General features: G+C 42.6%; 1 protein-coding gene across 1 annotated transcript; it reads left to right on the top strand.

Annotated features, from left to right (window-relative positions):
• Nucleotides 1-1,353: 1,353 nt before the first annotated feature.
• On the top strand, nt 1,354-17,354 carry LOC114067779 (cytochrome P450 4V2). Its single transcript, XM_027903447.1, has 11 exons — nt 1,354-1,683; nt 3,942-4,054; nt 5,094-5,179; nt 7,136-7,326; nt 7,740-7,809; nt 8,906-9,032; nt 11,805-11,996; nt 13,673-13,775; nt 14,374-14,508; nt 14,677-14,856; nt 16,519-17,354. The coding sequence occupies exons 1-11, from the start codon at nt 1,470-1,472 to the stop codon at nt 16,692-16,694; spliced, it is 1,587 nt and encodes a 528-aa protein (XP_027759248.1). The 5' UTR covers nt 1,354-1,469; the 3' UTR covers nt 16,695-17,354.
• Nucleotides 17,355-17,569: the final 215 nt, after the last annotated feature.

Below are 17,569 nucleotides of genomic sequence, written 5' to 3'. Positions count from 1 at the left end.
TTCATCTAATTATCAGCCCCATGAAGGCAACAAACTGCAAGGTTTTTTCTAAAGATGAGAGCATAATTACTCAGCTGATCTCCATAATAAAAAGACAAAAAGTGAACCTCTTCATCCTGCATGCTGACTCACTTCCTAGGATGTCACCTGGACAAAAGGGAGAACTGATGGCTATGTAGCTTGGCTTGTGTGTTGGCAAGACAGGGTATGTATCTGCTGCTTTCTGTCACAAACCATTACATACAACAGCAAGAGTAGCAAAGTTCGTTTCCAGCTGTTTACTGTGCATAAAGATACAACAGTCAGCATTTAAGATAAAGTTTTTCTGGGAGATTACAGGAACAAAGTACCAAAATTTAATCCTCTCTGCTGCCAAGGGTCATGAAAATCTTACTTAACTTTTGATATTCTAAGCCTTCTGTTTGTGTTTTTTGTCTTAGTTGTTATGTTTATGCTGTTTGTTTATTTAGTAAAAATGCTGATGTAGTCAGTGCAATCATTTTTGACATGAAGCAAACAGGCTGAGTGTGACTGTGGCTATAGGTAGCTTCTGTGCTGTATTCAGAGGGTGAAGTTTTGTGAATTGCCTGTGAGCTATGCTGTCTCTTTACCAAACTTCAGTTTGACCACAAAGTTTCTGAGCACTTACTTTGATGAACAGATGCTCAATAGCCTTGCAGCAGTGAGAAGAGACTCTGGGTCCTCCTGAGGCAGGAAGGGCAGCAGTGTATATGGTGGATGCGGTACTGCATCTACACAAGCACTTTGCAAGTTGTGGCACAGATGCTGGTGCTGTCAGTTGTGTTACTGGCACCCTTTAGCCTGTGCCTGAGCATTGAACAGTGAGATCAGTAAAGGCCATTTGAGCTGAGAGGCATCAGTGTGCTTTGCAGTGCTGCTCTTGATCATGGGTGTGTATGGGCTCTGGTTTGGGTAACTCCCTGAAACCATCAACCCAACCGAAGCTTAAAGGTACTTTCCATCTCACTCTTCAGTCATTGTGTTGGACAGCAGTGGACCAGCTCAGTTCTGCATGGCAAAATAGTGTTTTCTGAGCACCTGGAAACACATGGAGAAAGATGATCCTGAGAAAACTCATCCTTCCCAAATCAGCAAAAATGTGTTTTTTCTCTTGACAGTGCGTTATGTCTTTTCCTACTGAGGTATTGCAAAGAACTTTCTCACTCTTCACTTGAGTCAGAGGAGTGAAGTGAGGGCAGGGAAGGAGCACTGTTCCCTCTAGCTTCTCTGCCATTAAGAAATGCTTGCAGGCAGCCTCTCTGTGTGCATGTTTTTTTAAATCTGTTTATTTTCCTGGCAAGCAGCTGCGCCTGTGGCCTTTATGACCACAGGCTCCACCTCCTGTTCTCCTGGCCAAATTCCCCGCACATTCAGCTTGGTGCAGAGGCACTGCCGGGTAGCCAGTTCCGCAGCAGGGATCAAGGCTCGCAGCAGGAGGCTGAGAGGCGATGATGGAGATCGTGCAAGGATCCATGGAGAGACTCCAGCTGCTGCCCTTGGGGGCTGGGGTCATCACTCTGTTGTTGACAGTTGTGGTTTTATGCTCCCTGCCCGCCCTGATGACTTACTTGAGGCAATGGTGGATGATGAAGTCAGTCCCAGGTGTCAGCCCCTGCTATCCTGTCGTGGGAAATGCTCTGCTCTTCGAGCAGGATGGAGAAGGTAAGGCCAACTCATGCTGTAGCCCAGCTATGAGGTCCCTGCACTGTGTGAGGTTTGCTGGAGAAGCCAGTGCTGGTGAGGTGCTTGTGTGTTTGAGCTGTGGCTGGCTGGGGAAGGGGAATGGGAGATCAAAGGTGTGCTGATGCCTTTAGCTCTCTTTGGGGCTATGGGCAATCTGCAGAGGGGAACTGTGTGAGGAGTAGGCAGTGAAGGGGAAAGCAGACAAACTGCATAAATGTAGCATTATTATCAGCCAGAGATTAACTGAAAATTCAATCTGACAGCAGCTTCCAGATGCTGATGCTGGACTGAGATGGTTGCAGTTGTTGGTAGGGTGGAGGATGAGTGCTGTGGAATGTGTTTTTCCAACAGAGAGGCATGCTGAGGGCTCTTGCAGGAAGTGCTATTTCCCAAAGCGGAACACTGTGTTCTCATGACTGTTAGCTGTGATCCAAACAAGCTTAAACAATTCTCTTTCCAGAAGTGAGCATGTGCAAGGGACTTTACCATGTTGAGTTGCTGGGTCACTTTCAGAATGAGCTGTGACTTACATGTGTTAGATGCAAAAGAACTTGATGAGTATTCACAGTACATCCCTCAAAAGCAAACTTTTCTGTTCTTGCACTCATTAATGGGGCCTTCTTTTTTGCCAGGTACATGGGAGAGCACTAATGTGCTAGATGTTCCCTTTCCATTTGGTACTTGTTTTTTAACAGGAGCATATTTCTTAAGGAGTCTGTGGTGTGAAGGCATTGCTGGCTGTGCTGTCAGTGGTCCAGATGCTTCTGTGTGTCTTTGTGATGCCTCTTTGTGCTGGTTCTGCTCTATGCACATGTGTTTCTGGCTGTGCTGCCTGGTATGCTGCCAGAAGAGAGACTATGGTGAAGTCAAGGACGATTACAGCATTGGAACACAAATTGCTCAGTGCTGACCCATGCTGAGACATGGTGCCTCTGTTCACAAGGGTATACTGTCATATATTTCCTCTGCATTCAACCTCATACCTAAATACAGGTATGAGATGTCTTTGGTGGATGTGAGGCCAAGCAGCTTTCCAGGAAGCTGGCTTTGGAGAAGCAGTAGGAGGATCATAGTTAGGATGTTTATATAACCCTGACTGAGAGATGAATCTTCTTTTCTTTTTTTTTTTTTTTTCCTCCTTCTTCTTTTTAAATTTTCTTTAAAAACCAGAACAAAACAGAGCATTGTTTCTATCTCTAGAAAGCAGTTTGATGGAGACTCTGATGTTCTGTGGAGTCTTTAATCTCATTTGTTAGCAGGAGTCACATAGCTTCCATGCTTTTGTTAAGTTAGTGTCTTTGTTCTTGTTTATTTATGTAAAAATGAGTGAAGTTTGTGCTTTATGATACTTTTCATTTAAAATGTGACAATGAAAAATGATAGCTTTTATAAAAAATGGTAAGGTTTTATAGCAGAAGAAAGAAGGGCTTTTCATATGATGGTGATTTGGTTTATTGGTATTGGTAGAAAAATACTGGAAAAACATGATATTTTAATCATGACAATGCTAGGAAAAATATTTTAAAAAATAGCAAAATAATCTGACATTCTTAAGCCTGTTGGATGAGGTACCATTAGAACTCAGACTGGGGAAAGCTGTATTTGGGCTTTGATTAGGAAACTGGTTTTTTTTCTTTTTTTTTTCCTCTGATTGGGGACCTTTGAATTTTCAACTCTGCAGAGACTTGATAGGGTATCTTTTATTGTTTAAGCTGGTTTCTGAAGGGTAGTCTTTGAATATCCTGATAGTGGCCACCACATCTAGTATTGCAGCATGAACCCGAATGTGGTCTGTGATGAGATAGCATCAGAGACCTCTTTGGATCAAATTAAACACCATCTACTGCTTCTCCCTTGCTCACAGATCCAGCTTATCTCCCATGCTTTCCGTATAACTAAACTGACAATATAAGGACTGGATGAGTGTATAATAATGTGGGAGGAGGATTGGCTGAATTGCTGACCTCAGTAGTTTGAAGTCCAACTGGCAGCTGGACAGTAGCAATATCTTTCAGGTGTTCTGTGACATAAATGATCCTATGAGTCTATGCCCTTAGAGATTAGGACATCTGAATTGTAAAATCCACAGGTGCAAAATATACTGCTTGGTCATAAAGCTTCAGCAAAACCAAAATTGCAGGACATATGGTGTAAAAGAGTTCAATACAGAAGTCTTTCTTAAGTATCATTTAATGAACGCCCTTTTTGAAAAGTTCTAATCTACTCTTTTATTCCAGGCTTTTTTAATCAACTAAAATTTTATTCTGAAGAGTTCAGGCATTTGCCGTTGTTCAAACTTTGGATAGGACCAGTGCCTGTCATGGTTTTGTATCATCCTGACAGTGTGGAGGTGAGTGTGCTGGTCTTCTGTCTATTCTACTGTCATGCAGAGCAGTATCCCTCCTGTTAGTTTGTATTAATGTACTTTTTGTTAAAAAGGACTTGGGCTGATTTTCCTTGGGATTGTCCTCTGACCCAGTGCCAAAGAAAGGCTTAAAGCAAAAGTATGTAAAAAAGCCTAGTCTGGGTGGGGAGGGGGGAGAGTTGCGGGGGGATGCTGAAGATGGCAAGCAAATGAAAGCACCAACATAATATGTTTTATCAAAGAAGCATCTCCTTTAGTTTTTTTTTTTTTTTCCACATGTGTGAAAGCTTCTGCTCCCAAGATCAGAACATATAAGCAGACATCAGGGAAGGTGGGACCACTGAAATAAGGATGGAACATTATGAAATACAGATTTCAGTGCTTGTCTCTGACTGACTTCTGCATTTGAACTTGCTGGGTCTGTCATGGGGCCATGAAATGTAATCGTTAGTTTTGGTACTGGCAGTGATTATCCTTGAACTGGTGTAGGAATAGTTGTGCTTTCAGAAGAATTTGTAATGGGAAAGCTAGAAACTCATTTTCACTTAGGAAGCCTGCAGAGTGCCTTCTGAAGAGGGTTAGATATTTTTTCTTCCCTTCTGCAGTCCAGAGTGGGTTACAGAGAGAGCTGTGTTTTCTCTCTCTCTCTCTCTCTCTCTCTCTCTCTCTCTGCTATGCTGGAGAGAGAGAACTCTAACAGTCATGTAGAGAGGTCTTGGGAAGGCAGGGAAGACAGAGAGAGGATAAAAAGGAACTTGCCTTTTTCTCCCTGGGGCCTGGTGCTGAAATAGCACTGTCAGATGCTTAAATAGCATTGTCAGGTGCAGTTTCTCGTGCTTTGGCCTTCTAAATAAACTTTGAATTCTTTTCACTGTCTTGGCATTTCTGGGGATACCTGCATAATTTACTTTACGACTGGGAAGACAAGAGTTTTCTCTCTGTTGGAGTGTTTATTGAAGAAAGAATGAAGAAATCTCTGTCTAACAAATGATATTTTTTTCCTCTCCATTAATTTTTCTGACAGGCTATTCTGAATAGTTCAAAACACATAGAAAAATCATACCTATACAAGTTCCTGCATCCATGGCTGGGCACTGGACTTCTGACGAGGTATAATGAAATGCAGGTGCATTCCTGTCTTTTTGAAATTCACGGGGTGTATAATAGGAAAGAGGTCTTGGTGGCAGGAATGCAGTGTATATCTCTGAACGAGAGATTGTGTGCATTGCTTATCTCAGCTGGAGATGCTGTAAACCAGTAGGATCAGCCTGAGGTTGGTGATGCTCTGGGGTATGATTGGAGAGTATCTGCACTCTGCCCTTCCTTTCCTTCATTAAGTGGAGGATCATAAGAAGTGATCTTAGGTAAGAACATAAGTCAGGAGTGGAGAGAGGAAAGAGCAATGATGTAAGGGTTTGGTGTCCTCCAGTCTTGGGAGGGTAAAGGAAAGTTTAGTCTGGATGATGCAGATATTCAAGAGTGAGAACAAGGCGAGGGTGCAATAGCTTTGAAGCCTTTGAGCCTCTTTTGAGTTTTTGCAAGGAGGTCAAGGTCCCCCTGTTAGTATTCACTACTTACTTTCAATACTGCTGGCTTTGCTGCTTGTTTGGAGCCCTCAAAGGTGAACTCCTTGTGCTTTATGATGGGACCGTGGTAGTGTAAATGCCAGCTACCATCATGTGGTGTGGGAAGTGCAAGTTTATGTCAGAGAATGAGGAATACCTTCTATCTTGAATTTTGTTCATGGCCCTAAAGAAGGCAGTTAGGAAGCAGTAACAAAGTGCAGAGCCTATAGACAATGGAGAAGGATGCAGGAAGACTGCAGAGAGGCCCCAGAAGAAGAGATCCATCTAGGAGTGCCTTGACAGCTGCAGCTCCAGGATGTGCATGGGTCCAGAGATAAGAAGCAGTCTCACAGACCCCTGAAGACCCCCCTGTCTGTGCCCCCCACCACTTCTTCCCTTGTTCTCCCCTCTCCATATATGGCCAAATATATCCCCTTGGCCTATCCCTTCAAGCCCCCTTATCACTAAACCCTGGGATTTGATGTTCCAAGCAGAGGTCCCACCTCTGTTCCCGAAATTTCTGTATCCCCCTGCATATAAGCTGACTTCTTGTTCCAATAAATGCCATTTTGTAGGTCACATCTCGTGTGTGTCCTTTCTCCCATACGAAATGTGCCACAGGGTCCGTCGCAGGGGTCCCCAAACCCACACGCGATAGTCTATGGGCATCAGGCATTTTCACTGTTAGTCTTCTTCCTTGCTGGTTGTTTTGTGTACCATAGACTTATAGAGGTATTTTGACTTCCTTGTGCTTACAAAAGCCTAATGGAGGAGAATGTTCCATTCTTAACTGATTAATGGCAGCACTGGTAGACAGCAAACAGATAAGCTGGCCTGAGGAGTGCCCCAATAGCAAGTTAACAGGAGTAGTGGTGTGATGGTTTTGCCTTGTAAGCACAAGTGCCAGCTGTGTGCCTGTGGCACATGTGATTCAGAAAAAGCAAATAAGAACCCCCAGGAAGCTGTTGCCATTCTCTGTGGCTCTCTGCTTGTTCACTGATGTGAGGGAACTGGTTGCCCATCTCCAAGGCAATAATTGGAAGCCAGGCCTTGAGGCAGTCATTTTGGCAATGTCCCTAGGCTCTAGTTCTCTGCAGTCCTCATTTCACACTCAGCAGATGAAGGCAAGCATGGCTAGTGATTCAGAGAGACAGTGCGGTGGGTCGAGGCCTAGATGCTGAATAGCTATTTTGTCCTGTAGATGGCTTCTGCTTGGTCCCTCTGAGCCTTTGCACTGACCAACAAGGCTGTATTGCCTGGAGGCTTGTTGGCATCTCTGTTTGTGGAGAGCAGCTAAAGAAATGGTGACTTCTGCTTCTGAGAGATCTGGAGCAAGAAATATTGCCATTTGCTCCTTCTGGGAAGTGCTCTGAACAGCTTGAAGAGACATCTACAGAGTCCACCTCTTCCAGGCTGTAGTATTTACTGTGTACTGTGATGGTGAGATTTTTATTTTTGACTTGGAGTTTTTAACCTTTCCTTCATCTCATTAATTTTGCAGCACTGGAGACAAGTGGCGGTCGCGGAGGAAGATGATAACTCCTACTTTCCACTTTGCAATATTGAATGATTTTCTAGAGGTTATGAATGAACAAGGGAGTATTTTGGTTAAGAAACTTGAAAAGCATGTTGACAAGGAACCATTTGATGTCTTTCTGGACATCACTCTGTGTGCCCTTGATATCATCTGTGGTAAGTCCTCCTCTTCAGTTATTGTGCTGGGACCGTAAATGATGTGGATGCTCATGAGTACAGCTCTGCCAGTTTGTGTGAGGAGGTGATTGAGGAGTAATTTTCCTGCATATTGTGTGAATGCATTTCTATCCTCCCAAGGCCATCCTTTCTCCTAGGGTTTATTATGTGCATCTGAGCAGGTGAGTTTGTGGGATTGGCAGGACAGAGATAGCAGTCTGAAGTGAGGTTATGTTGAGGAGCAAGATTGCTGAGCAAAGCAAGCTCATCACCCGGGAAGGTGTGTGTGTATTCACCTGTCAAAGGGATGGTGTGGTGACAACCAGTAGCTGGGAGCAGTAGTAACTTACTGTGTACACAGACTCTGCATTTCACTTTGCACATGCGAAATGTTGATGTTTTCCTCCTTCTAGAAACAGCAATGGGCAAGAATGTGGGTGCGCAGAAGAATAAGAATTCTGACTATGTTTCTGCTATATACAGGTAAACAGACATTTTCCTTAGCTACTGTGTAGTTGAGCTGGACTTGATGCTTCTGGTGTCAGGAGGGAAGGCCAGGGGGGCAGAGATGGAGGAATGTAAAGCACTGGAACAGACCAACCCTGAGTCATTAAATACCCCGGAGGTATTTGAAATACGTGTAGATAACAGCACTTAGGGTCATGATTCAGCAGTTGGTTAACACTAGGGTAACAGCTGGACTCAATGATCTAAAAGGTCTCTTCCAACCTTAATAATTCTGTGATTCTATGATCTCACTCCTAGCTTTCTCTGGAGCTTGTTGATACAGGTACATTACAAAAGAAAGGGCGAACTTGTAGACTTCGATTCTCATCGATTCCTTGGCCTTTCTCAAATTGTACCACAAGTGTGCTTGAAGTTGGCCTAAATCTAGCAATTACTTCTCGAAGTCTCTGCAGCCAAAGCATGTGTGAGAGTTGCATAGCAGTGACAATCGGCCCTTCCAAATATACTCCAGTTTGTTTGAGCATACTTGAAATCTCATATTCTTTGTTTTCAATGCTTTTACATGTTGTCTGGCATATATGGTATCTGGAATTGTACTCCAGGTGTGTTTGAGCATAAGCATACTTGAAGTCTCATATTGTTTGTTTTAAATTCTTTTATATGGTGTCTGGTGTACATGGGATCTGGACAATGAAGTAAGAATGTAATGCTGTCAGATGACTGTTTGAGTTCTCAGAGCAGATATTTTGGAAGCCTGCTGTGAGTAGTCTTTTCAACATAGCCAGTGCCTTACTGAAGTCATGTGGGCCTGGACTGATGACTTAATAGATCTGTTTCAAGAGGATTCCAACTAAATGAGAATATGCTCTCCTCAGACATCAATGCTTAAAGATATAAAATATGGTGATGCTGGGACAGATAACAGAAATTTTGAGATGGTGTAAGATCAGGAAACAAATGTGAACAGCCTTCCTTTCAGATGAATGGGTTTAAACTCACACATTCTGTTAATTCTACTTCATTAGAGTACATAGAACTCTTTTTTTTTTTTTTTGAAAGTGTTTATTTTTTTGTCAGTAAATGTTACATGATGTAAATATTTTGCCCCTAGGATGAGCGATCTAATCCAACAGAGACAGATTAGCCCTTGGCTTTGGCCTGATTTTTTATACACGCTATTCAAGGAAGGAAGAGAGCACAAGAAGAACCTCAACATCCTTCACAATTTTACAGATAAGGTATAATTATTTTGTTTGTTTGTTATTTATAATGATAATTTCAGTTGTTTGAGCTAAGTCTTGCACTCAGTAGAGAGCTTCCAAATGGGATTGAGGTTCATACTCCTTGATATGTGTGTACTAAGAGAAGAGCTATTTCTCAATTGGGATGCTGAGGAACTCCCTGAAAAAAAGACAACAACTGACTTCCCTTTCTGGAGCTCTGTCAAATTTAAACAATAGGAAGTATACAAATACAAGGGAATGTCAGGACTTACAGCAGGACTTCACTGAACTCTTGTTCTGCCCCAGAAGGAGAAGCATCTGAATCACCTGCACCAGCTCGCTGCCAAGTTTGGAGCAGTAAGCATAGGACTCTGCATGCTGATGCCATTTGGTCCAGCCCTAAGACATTGAAGGCTAAATCAATTTTCCCCTATTCAGAGCAGATCTGCTCAGATGAGCAAACAGATGCAGGTCTCCACATCAGCACTAAGCAGTAGGACACTTTGGCACAGAAACCATTAAGCATGCATCACTGATTTGGCATAAAATGCAGGGTTCTCTCACCACATTAGACTGGAAATAACAGCCCTTTCACTCACCAAATAATTCCCATGCTACTCTTGCTAATGTTTGCCCTCCAAATCTACTTTGAGGATGTTTTCAGGCTGTTTTCCCTATGCATATATGGTATGATTGTATAAATATCTATGACAAAGGAGATAATCTCTGAACTTTGATTACATATAATGAGCCACACTGACTTTGCGTTTTTAAGTACTTCATGATTTGCTTCCTTTTATTGGGATTTGCAGCAGTGAGACATGAGAGAGGCTCTTAAGAGGACGTAAGAGGCTCTTAAGAGGACGTAACGTAACACTTGCTCTCTTCCTGTGCTGGTGTGGTGCACTGAATGTAAGAAGCCAAATCTTAAAAGATGACAAAGAAATGGTAAATAATAATGTCACCTAGTGTAGGTGCTAACAGAAAGAACTGAGCCAGCACAGCTTCATGAGAGGAAAGTCCTGCTTATCATACTTGATTTCCTTTTATGACAAGGTAAACCACCTAGCTGATCAAGGAAGGCCAGTTGATGGATTTCAGTAAAGTTTTCAATACTATTTCTCAGAGGATCCTTTTGGACAAAATGTCCATCTTGTGGTGGGTGAGCAGTTGGCTCACAGATCGAGCACAGAGGGTAATAGTGAATGGATGAACATCAGACCAGTGACCTGTCACCTTGACAAATTAGAGGACTGGGCAGTCACCAACCATATTAAGTTCAACAAGGGACAGTGATGGATTCTGCACCTGGGGTGGGGCAACCCTGGATATTGGTACAGACTGGGCAATGAGAGCTTGAAAAGGAACCTGGGGGTCCTGTTTGACAGCAAGTTGAATATGAGTCAGCAGTGCCCTGGCAGCCAGGAGGGCCAACCATGTCCTGGGGGGCATCAGGCAAAGCATCACCAGCCAGTTGAGAGAGAGGATTGTCCCACTCTGCTCTGCACTGGTGAGGCCTCACCTTGAATATTGTGTACAGTTTTGGGCACCACGATATAGGAAAGATATTAAGCTATTAGAGAGCATCCAAAGGAGGGCAACGAAGATAGTGAAGGGCCTTGAGGGGAAGCTGTAGGAGGAGCGACTGAGGTCACTTGGTCTGTTCAGCCTGGAGAAGAGGAGGCTGAGGGGAGATCTCAGTCTACAACTTCCTCACAGGGGGAAGAGGAGGGGCAAGTACTGTTCTCTTCTCTGTGGTGACCAGTGACAGGAGTCAAGGGAATGGTCTGAAGTTATGCTAGGGAGGGTTTAGGTTGGATATTAGAAAAAGGTGCTTCACCCCGAGTGTGGTTGGGCACTGGAACAGGCTCCCCAGGAAAATGGTCAGAGCACCAGGCCTGACAGAGTTCAAGGAGTGTTTCGGCAATACTCTCAGGCACATGGTGTGACTCTTGGGGATGGTCCTGTGCAGAACCAGGAGTGGGACTCAGTGATCCTTGTGGGTCCTTTCCAACTCAGCATATTCTGTGATTCTGTGAAAGATGGTTCAATATGTGACATACAGGCATGTTCAGTGAGGAAAGCAACGTGTGTGCACAAAACTGTATTTTTTCTCCCATTCCTCTGAACAGACTTGACAGTTTATTGAAGGATTCTGTTTTGTTGTTGCAACAACAGTGGTAACAGCAAGAAATCTGTCTGTTATTGGGGCTTTACTTTGGCCTAGAAAAGGGAATTTCAACCATTGCTCTCATACTGAAGAAAATTTGGGAAGTTTAATTAGTGGTTCAGCAGTGCTGTGTGTAGTGTTGATGAAAGGTCCTGTCTTCTCTTCAGTCTTCTGGGTTCCTCCAGGTTGGATATTTTCCTAGTTTATGGTGTAGGATAGAGAAGATCTTATTAGTGGTTAGTCTGTTCACATTGTGATGATTTTTTTGATTTGCTGTTGCCATTGTTGGGCATTCATGATTGGCTGGTTCCAGATACTCTGGATATGTTTTCGCTTCTTGATGATGAACAAGTTGTTTATGTGGTTTGGCTGTCTATTTCTTGAGCACACAAAGGTTCACTCTGTTGCATGGGACAAGAAGTGTTGGTCATATTTCAGCTACTAACACAAAAGGTCAGTCAGAGTTCATGACTTAATGCTTATAGCTATGCTAACTAGCTCATGTGGACTGCTATAGATGGATGTTGTTGTTTGGATAAGTTTGGACAAAACTGTATGATGTAGACTGTGGGCTTGTGCTGAATGCATCATATCTGATGTAATGGTTCTAATCTCAGGTCATTGCAGAAAAAGCTGCAGAACTTGAAAACACCAAGCAAAAGAAACATGGTAATGATGGCAACAGTGAAGAAAGTGTATCCAAAAAGAGAAAAGCATTCCTAGACATGCTGCTGAGTGCAACAGATGATGAAGGGAACAAATTGAGCTACAGGGACATTCGTGAGGAAGTGGATACTTTCATGTTTGAGGTAACCAAGGAACCCTTTTTTATTTGTTTGTTTGTTGGTTTGGTTTGGTTTGTTTGTTTGATTTTTCTGGTTTTGTTTTGTTGTTGATGTTGGTTCTGTTTGTTTCTTTTGGATGTTTTTTTTACCAGAACCTGAGATTCAGAATTTGAAGGTAGTGACTCTTCTCTTAATTCAGGAGGTTGCTTTTAGTATGGAGTTATTTTAGCCCTGGAAGCCTAAGAGGAAATATCAATCTTTCTATCCTACAAAGGTAGGATAGAAACGTTGATGTGTCCTGGAAAATGTTGGGCAGTACATATGTGGTAGGCCCTGCCTATGTGAGCAGGCTTTACTCATGAAAGCAGGTGAGTAATACAAGCTTAATGGCTGACCTGGACCGTGGGCTCTTGGCTCATGTTGCAAACCTCATTAACACTGAGGAGAGCTCTGAATAGTTTCAGTGTTTTGACTTGCATTTTGTCATCTCTCTTCACATTTTGTCCCTTGCCGTGTTGGCTGCAGTCTCCTGGTTCTGTTGTCAGCTGTGTATTAGTGCATTGTATTCTCATAGAATCTTACACAAAATGGTTTGGATTGGAAGGGACCTTAAAGGTCATCTAGTTCCAACCCTCCTGCCATGGGCAAAGATGTCACCTAGTAGATTAGGTTGCCCAAAGCCCCATCCCACCTGGCCTTGGACATCTTGAGAGACAGGACATTCACAACTTTTCTGGACAATGTGTTCCTCACTACCTCTGAGTAAAGAATTTCTTCCTAACATCTAATTTAAATATCTTCTCTTTTAGTTTAAAACCATTCCCTCTGAACCCTCTGATCATTTTCATGGCCCTCCTTCATGTCTGGTTCTCTATCTAATGAAAGGTTTTAAACAAGATTTTCACAAGTTTCCCACACACTTCTATTAAGTGGACCTGAATTCTCTCTCAGAAGAGCTTATGTCATAGAATCATATTACAGCTATTGTAACATAGGGAAACTCTCTTCCCATTATTACTATTTCTGTAGTACTTCAGCATCCTGAACTTCACTGCACGTGCACTTTTTTAGTACCAAAATCCTTTTTTTGGTCAACTTTTCTATTCTCCCCTTTCTCCTCTCTTTTTTTTAAAATTCTTTGGTTCTCGTTTCCTCTCCCCTTTTGTTTCTTCTCCTTTCCCGCCTAAGTGCTGAGAAATAGTAATTGATCCCCTTTTCATAGGAAGCCAAGAAATATTTTCTCCTTTGACTACTGTAATGTGTCTCAGTAGACCATTTTTAGATAGTTTTGTAAAGGTTACAGGTTGTGTCCATTTTATCTCTCCTGCAGTAGTCATTGGCCCCCCAGATGTTATGTTGTTGGCTGGACAGTAACCAAAAAGATTAATATATGTCTGTTTCATTGTGTAGAGACTGGTACTTCCCACAGCTTATGAGAATCAAGAGAGATTTTGCTTGGGTTATTTCAATACTTTTCTCCTTTGGTCCGTTTTCAGCACCTGACAGAATTGTGGGTCATCTTATACCTTGATAATTAGTGTGTTGAATAGAGTGCTTCGCTCTTGATTCATGTTTTTCTCATGGTCATGGGACTAATAAGTATCACTTCCCATATTACCTGCACACCTAAGTATTTACAAAGCCCACTGGTGCACAGGAATAGAGTTGAAGTGAATGTCTTGGTAAATCTGGACCTCTAGGGCCATGATACAACAGCAGCTGCTATGAACTGGGTCCTGTACTTGCTTGGGCATAATCCTGAAGTTCAGAAGAAGGTTCACAAAGAATTGGACGAGGTGTTTGGTAAGTTTCCATTCTCCCCTTCATTGGGTCTTTGGTGGTAATTGCTGTATTAGTGAGTGGAGATGTTAGAAGCTTAGATGTAGAAGAGGAGTTAGGAGCATACCTTCTGGCCCCCCTTTTGGAGCTTTCCGCAGGTAGAAGTGATTGGGATGTTTCTGGGAGATCTGTAGGGGAGTACAACCAACCTTGAAACCCCCGGGCAGATGGAGCTCGTTAGCCCTGTAAGGCAATCCATCTACGTCCTGAGGACCTCGCTGCCACCATCTAAGCTCGCTTGGCCCCGGCAGATGAACCTTAGGATTAAAGGGAGGGCTCAGTTCCGCGCACACTGTGTCTCACGTAAAAAATCCAATGCGCAGGCTGGAAGGTGGAAAGACCTTCCCCGGTTCTTCGTTCACGAAGACTGGCCATTACCTTTACCTATTACAACCGACCTTACATCTTTGGAGCAAGATATGCATGTTCAATATATGTGTAACACCTTCTTTTATGTAGTCTTGGTGCGTGATGAGAATTCCTGGAGGGATCTAGGCTGAGTTTGTTTACCCAGAAATGGGGAGTTTTGATCTTGCTCATCCCCCTGTTTGTTTTTGGACAGACAACACTGACCGTCCTGTTACAACAGACGATTTGAAACAGCTTCGATACCTTGAGTGTGTTGTGAAAGAAGCCCTTCGGCTCTTCCCATCAGTTCCCATGTTTGCCCGTACCTTGAGAGAGGACTGCTGTATTAGTAAGTAATCTGTGTTTGCCACTTTCTATCCTGTTAGCATGTCCTCATTGGAGATGTTTCCCAAGTAAATGGCAGCATTGTTTTATTTTTTACTGTGCTTTTGTGTAGAAAAAGTCACTTGTTTGCTGTTGTTTTGACCGTTCTTCTTCCATTCCCTTTTCTCTTTAGGTGGATATCAGATACCAAAAGGCGCAAATGTTCTTGTTTTGACTTATGCCCTGCACAGAGACCCAGAGATCTTCCCAGACCCAGAGGAGTTCAGGCCTGAACGATTCTTCTCTGAAAATGCTAAGGGAAGGCATCCATATGCTTACGTGCCCTTCTCAGCTGGTCCCAGGAACTGCATTGGTTGGTATCTCAAGAAGCCTTTTGTAATGTAATAGCTTGGCTTTTGGTGTGACAATCGAAACAGCAACAAGCGTATCAGAAATTTAAGTCTTGATGTGCCTACTAATTGTGTACTGTCCTTCCTGCTCCCCCTCCACCCAGCCCCACCCCTGTATTCTTGGCACTGTGGGCCCTGCTTGAGCTGTCACATTTGTTATTCCCAAGGGTTTCCTTTCTTCCTAGAGACCAGTGTCTATCATGCTGACGTTTCCTCCTCACTGCCTGTGCACCCTGTCAGCATATTATTTGGCTCCTGTGTTAGGACAGGATTGCTTCCAGATTTTTGATTGTCAGTGTTAGCAAGACAGAATGAGAGAAGACAAATGCCCTGCACCTGTTTTGCTCTGGAAACATCTACTCTCTCTCTTTCATGATCTGAGCTGGGTGTCCCAAACATACAGTCTGCAATGGATGTATTTTTTCCCTCTTTTCTGACACTGTAGGTAGTTTGGTCTTCTTACTATCATCCCAGAATTTGTTAGTTCTCCTGATGCCACTGAGACACTTGGCATTAATCTGTGCTCAGAATAGAGGCATTGCTGTTTATATTGTAGAACACGTGACAAGACTGTTCTCTGCACTGATTTTAACTACAGGTGGGGAATATCCAGAAAATGTCATACCATTTACAAGAATAGGAAATATAACTTATTCTGGGTTTTTTTGGATTGTTGGTTTGGTTTCTTTTTTTTGGGGGGGGAGGGGGAATGGGTTTGATTTGTTTTGATTTGTCTCATTGGTAGTAAGTGTCCGTCTCACAAGAACAGTAAACTAGGTCTTTCCACATTTCATAGAGAAATCTGATCTAATCTAATATGTCTGGCTAGTTCCTGAGTGTGAAGGAAAGTGTGCAGGAGAGATGGTTCATTAATACCATTGCAGAAATGCATCACTGTGTACATGTGTATGGACATCTGTCTAAGCATATTACACAGAGGGGAGAACAGAAAAAGTTCTGAGCACTGGTTTTGTGTCCTGTTCCCATTTTTCAGTTTAGTTTGTGTGAACTGCCAGAATTGTGGCACTTGGTTTGATTTCTCTCATGTTTCTCTTTTCTCCCCTTTCCTCCGTCACCTTTCTCTGAAGTGTAAATTGAACTTTGCCGCCTGTGCTACCAGATCATCAGCATGCGTGAGGTTTAATGATCATTGAAGGAAGGTCTGTGTGTCATTCCATTGCAGTCATATCTCCTTTGCTCCTCTCCACATATATGGAGCAATAAGATTTTTCTCTCTCTACAGTCCCTGTACTGCATCTTCTGCTCTGATGTACCACTTGTTCCCCCTACCTAGTCCATCCAAGAGATATGACAAGGCTGTGTTTTGTATTAGTTCAGTATAAAGTGTTGACTGTTTCCACTTTGTTGTTTGGGTTCCGTGTACTATGGGAAGGAAGGCACACTGTGGATTGTCCCAGGAAGGCCAGAGTTTTCATGCAGAGAAAAGTGCTAGTTTTATTAGTATCCATATAAACTTGATTTTGGCCTAAGGCTAGTTCTGTTCTCAAGGTAGATGCACAGTCCTTGCTCTGTCCTGTTCTTGGGAGTAGCCCTGTGAACGTGCAAGTGCAGCAGCCATTGATGCAACCTGACAATACCTTTTCTTCCTGCCCTGTAACGCATAGGCCAGCGCTTTGCGCAAATGGAGGAGAAAACTATTCTAGCCCTCATCCTGCGGCGCTTTTGGGTGGAGTCATGTCAAAAACTGGAAGAGCTTCATATATCTGGAGAATTGATTCTTCGTCCAAATAATGGCATCTGGATTAAGCTGAAGAGGAGACCAAATGCTGGATCAGAATGAAAACCATCTCAAGGGTTTACTTCCAAAAATTTTCAAGCTATTTAGGCGGAAATATGTTTTAAAATCAGATATTTTTATGTCAGTCCAGCAGTTTGTTAAAACCAGTTGTTCCTATTTCATGAAAGGTGTTGTAATAGTCCTAAATTGCTCTACTTTTCTAATTTTTGTGAACTTCATGGTATTAACTTTTAGTGCCTTATCTGCTCAGATGAAACTATTCTATTGTAACAGAGCCACAAAACCTTAAATTATGGTAGTAACAACAGCAATGCCTGTGATGAAGTGATCTTGTTACATGGCATAGAATTTACCAGGTAACTGATAGTCTCAAATATTTGTATAGTTTTCAGGTTTCTTTGGTTCGGAAAAGCACAAGTGATAATTCTTCCTCTCAGGCAGTATTTTTCCTTTTTTGATAATGACTCTATCTGTGAAAATGAAACAAAATTCTCTGATAATTTTACTCCTCCTCTGTAAACATTTACAGTAGTTCTTACATAGTGATTTCTCTGAATTATTTTCTAGCAAAGTATACCATAAACATGAATCTGTATAATCATACCAGGATGTAGATAGTGTACAAATTACACGCTGGATGTCACAATGACAGAACCACTGTATTATTACAAACTTTGCAAATAAACTTCTATTATGCCTCAATATGGAATGAAGTTACATCTGTAATTAAGTCATGCATAATTATTTCTGGAGTGATCAGTCAACCAGATTTTACTGTGTTGCTCCAAGCTCAAACAATGAGCCAGTGTGCTCTTACCTTTTAGTGTCCTGTGAAACCCTCAGCTTCCTTGGCAAGTTTCTTAAAGGGGGCTTAGGTACTGCAATTCCCTGGGGCAGGCACAAGGGAGAACACTATA

Source organism: Empidonax traillii, unplaced genomic scaffold, assembly GCF_003031625.1.
Source record: "Empidonax traillii isolate 1590-97213 ecotype Southwest subspecies unplaced genomic scaffold, ASM303162v1 scaffold960:size377693, whole genome shotgun sequence".
Classification (NCBI taxonomy): Eukaryota; Metazoa; Chordata; class Aves; order Passeriformes; family Tyrannidae; genus Empidonax; species Empidonax traillii.
Note: the sequence above shows the minus strand (reverse complement) of the source record. Positions and strands in the feature narration are given on the sequence as shown.

Bases quoted from the DNA above. Each gene is read 5' to 3' on its own strand.
- LOC114067779 (XM_027903447.1), top strand. From the start codon at position 1,470: ATGATGGAGATCGTGCAAGGATCCATGGAGAGACTCCAGCTGCTGCCC. The intron at 14,509-14,676 runs GTAAGTAATCTG...TTTTCTCTTTAG, and splicing joins GAGAGAGGACTGCTGTATTA to GTGGATATCAGATACCAAAA. The intron at 14,857-16,518 runs GTTGGTATCTCA...TGTAACGCATAG, and splicing joins TGGTCCCAGGAACTGCATTG to GCCAGCGCTTTGCGCAAATG.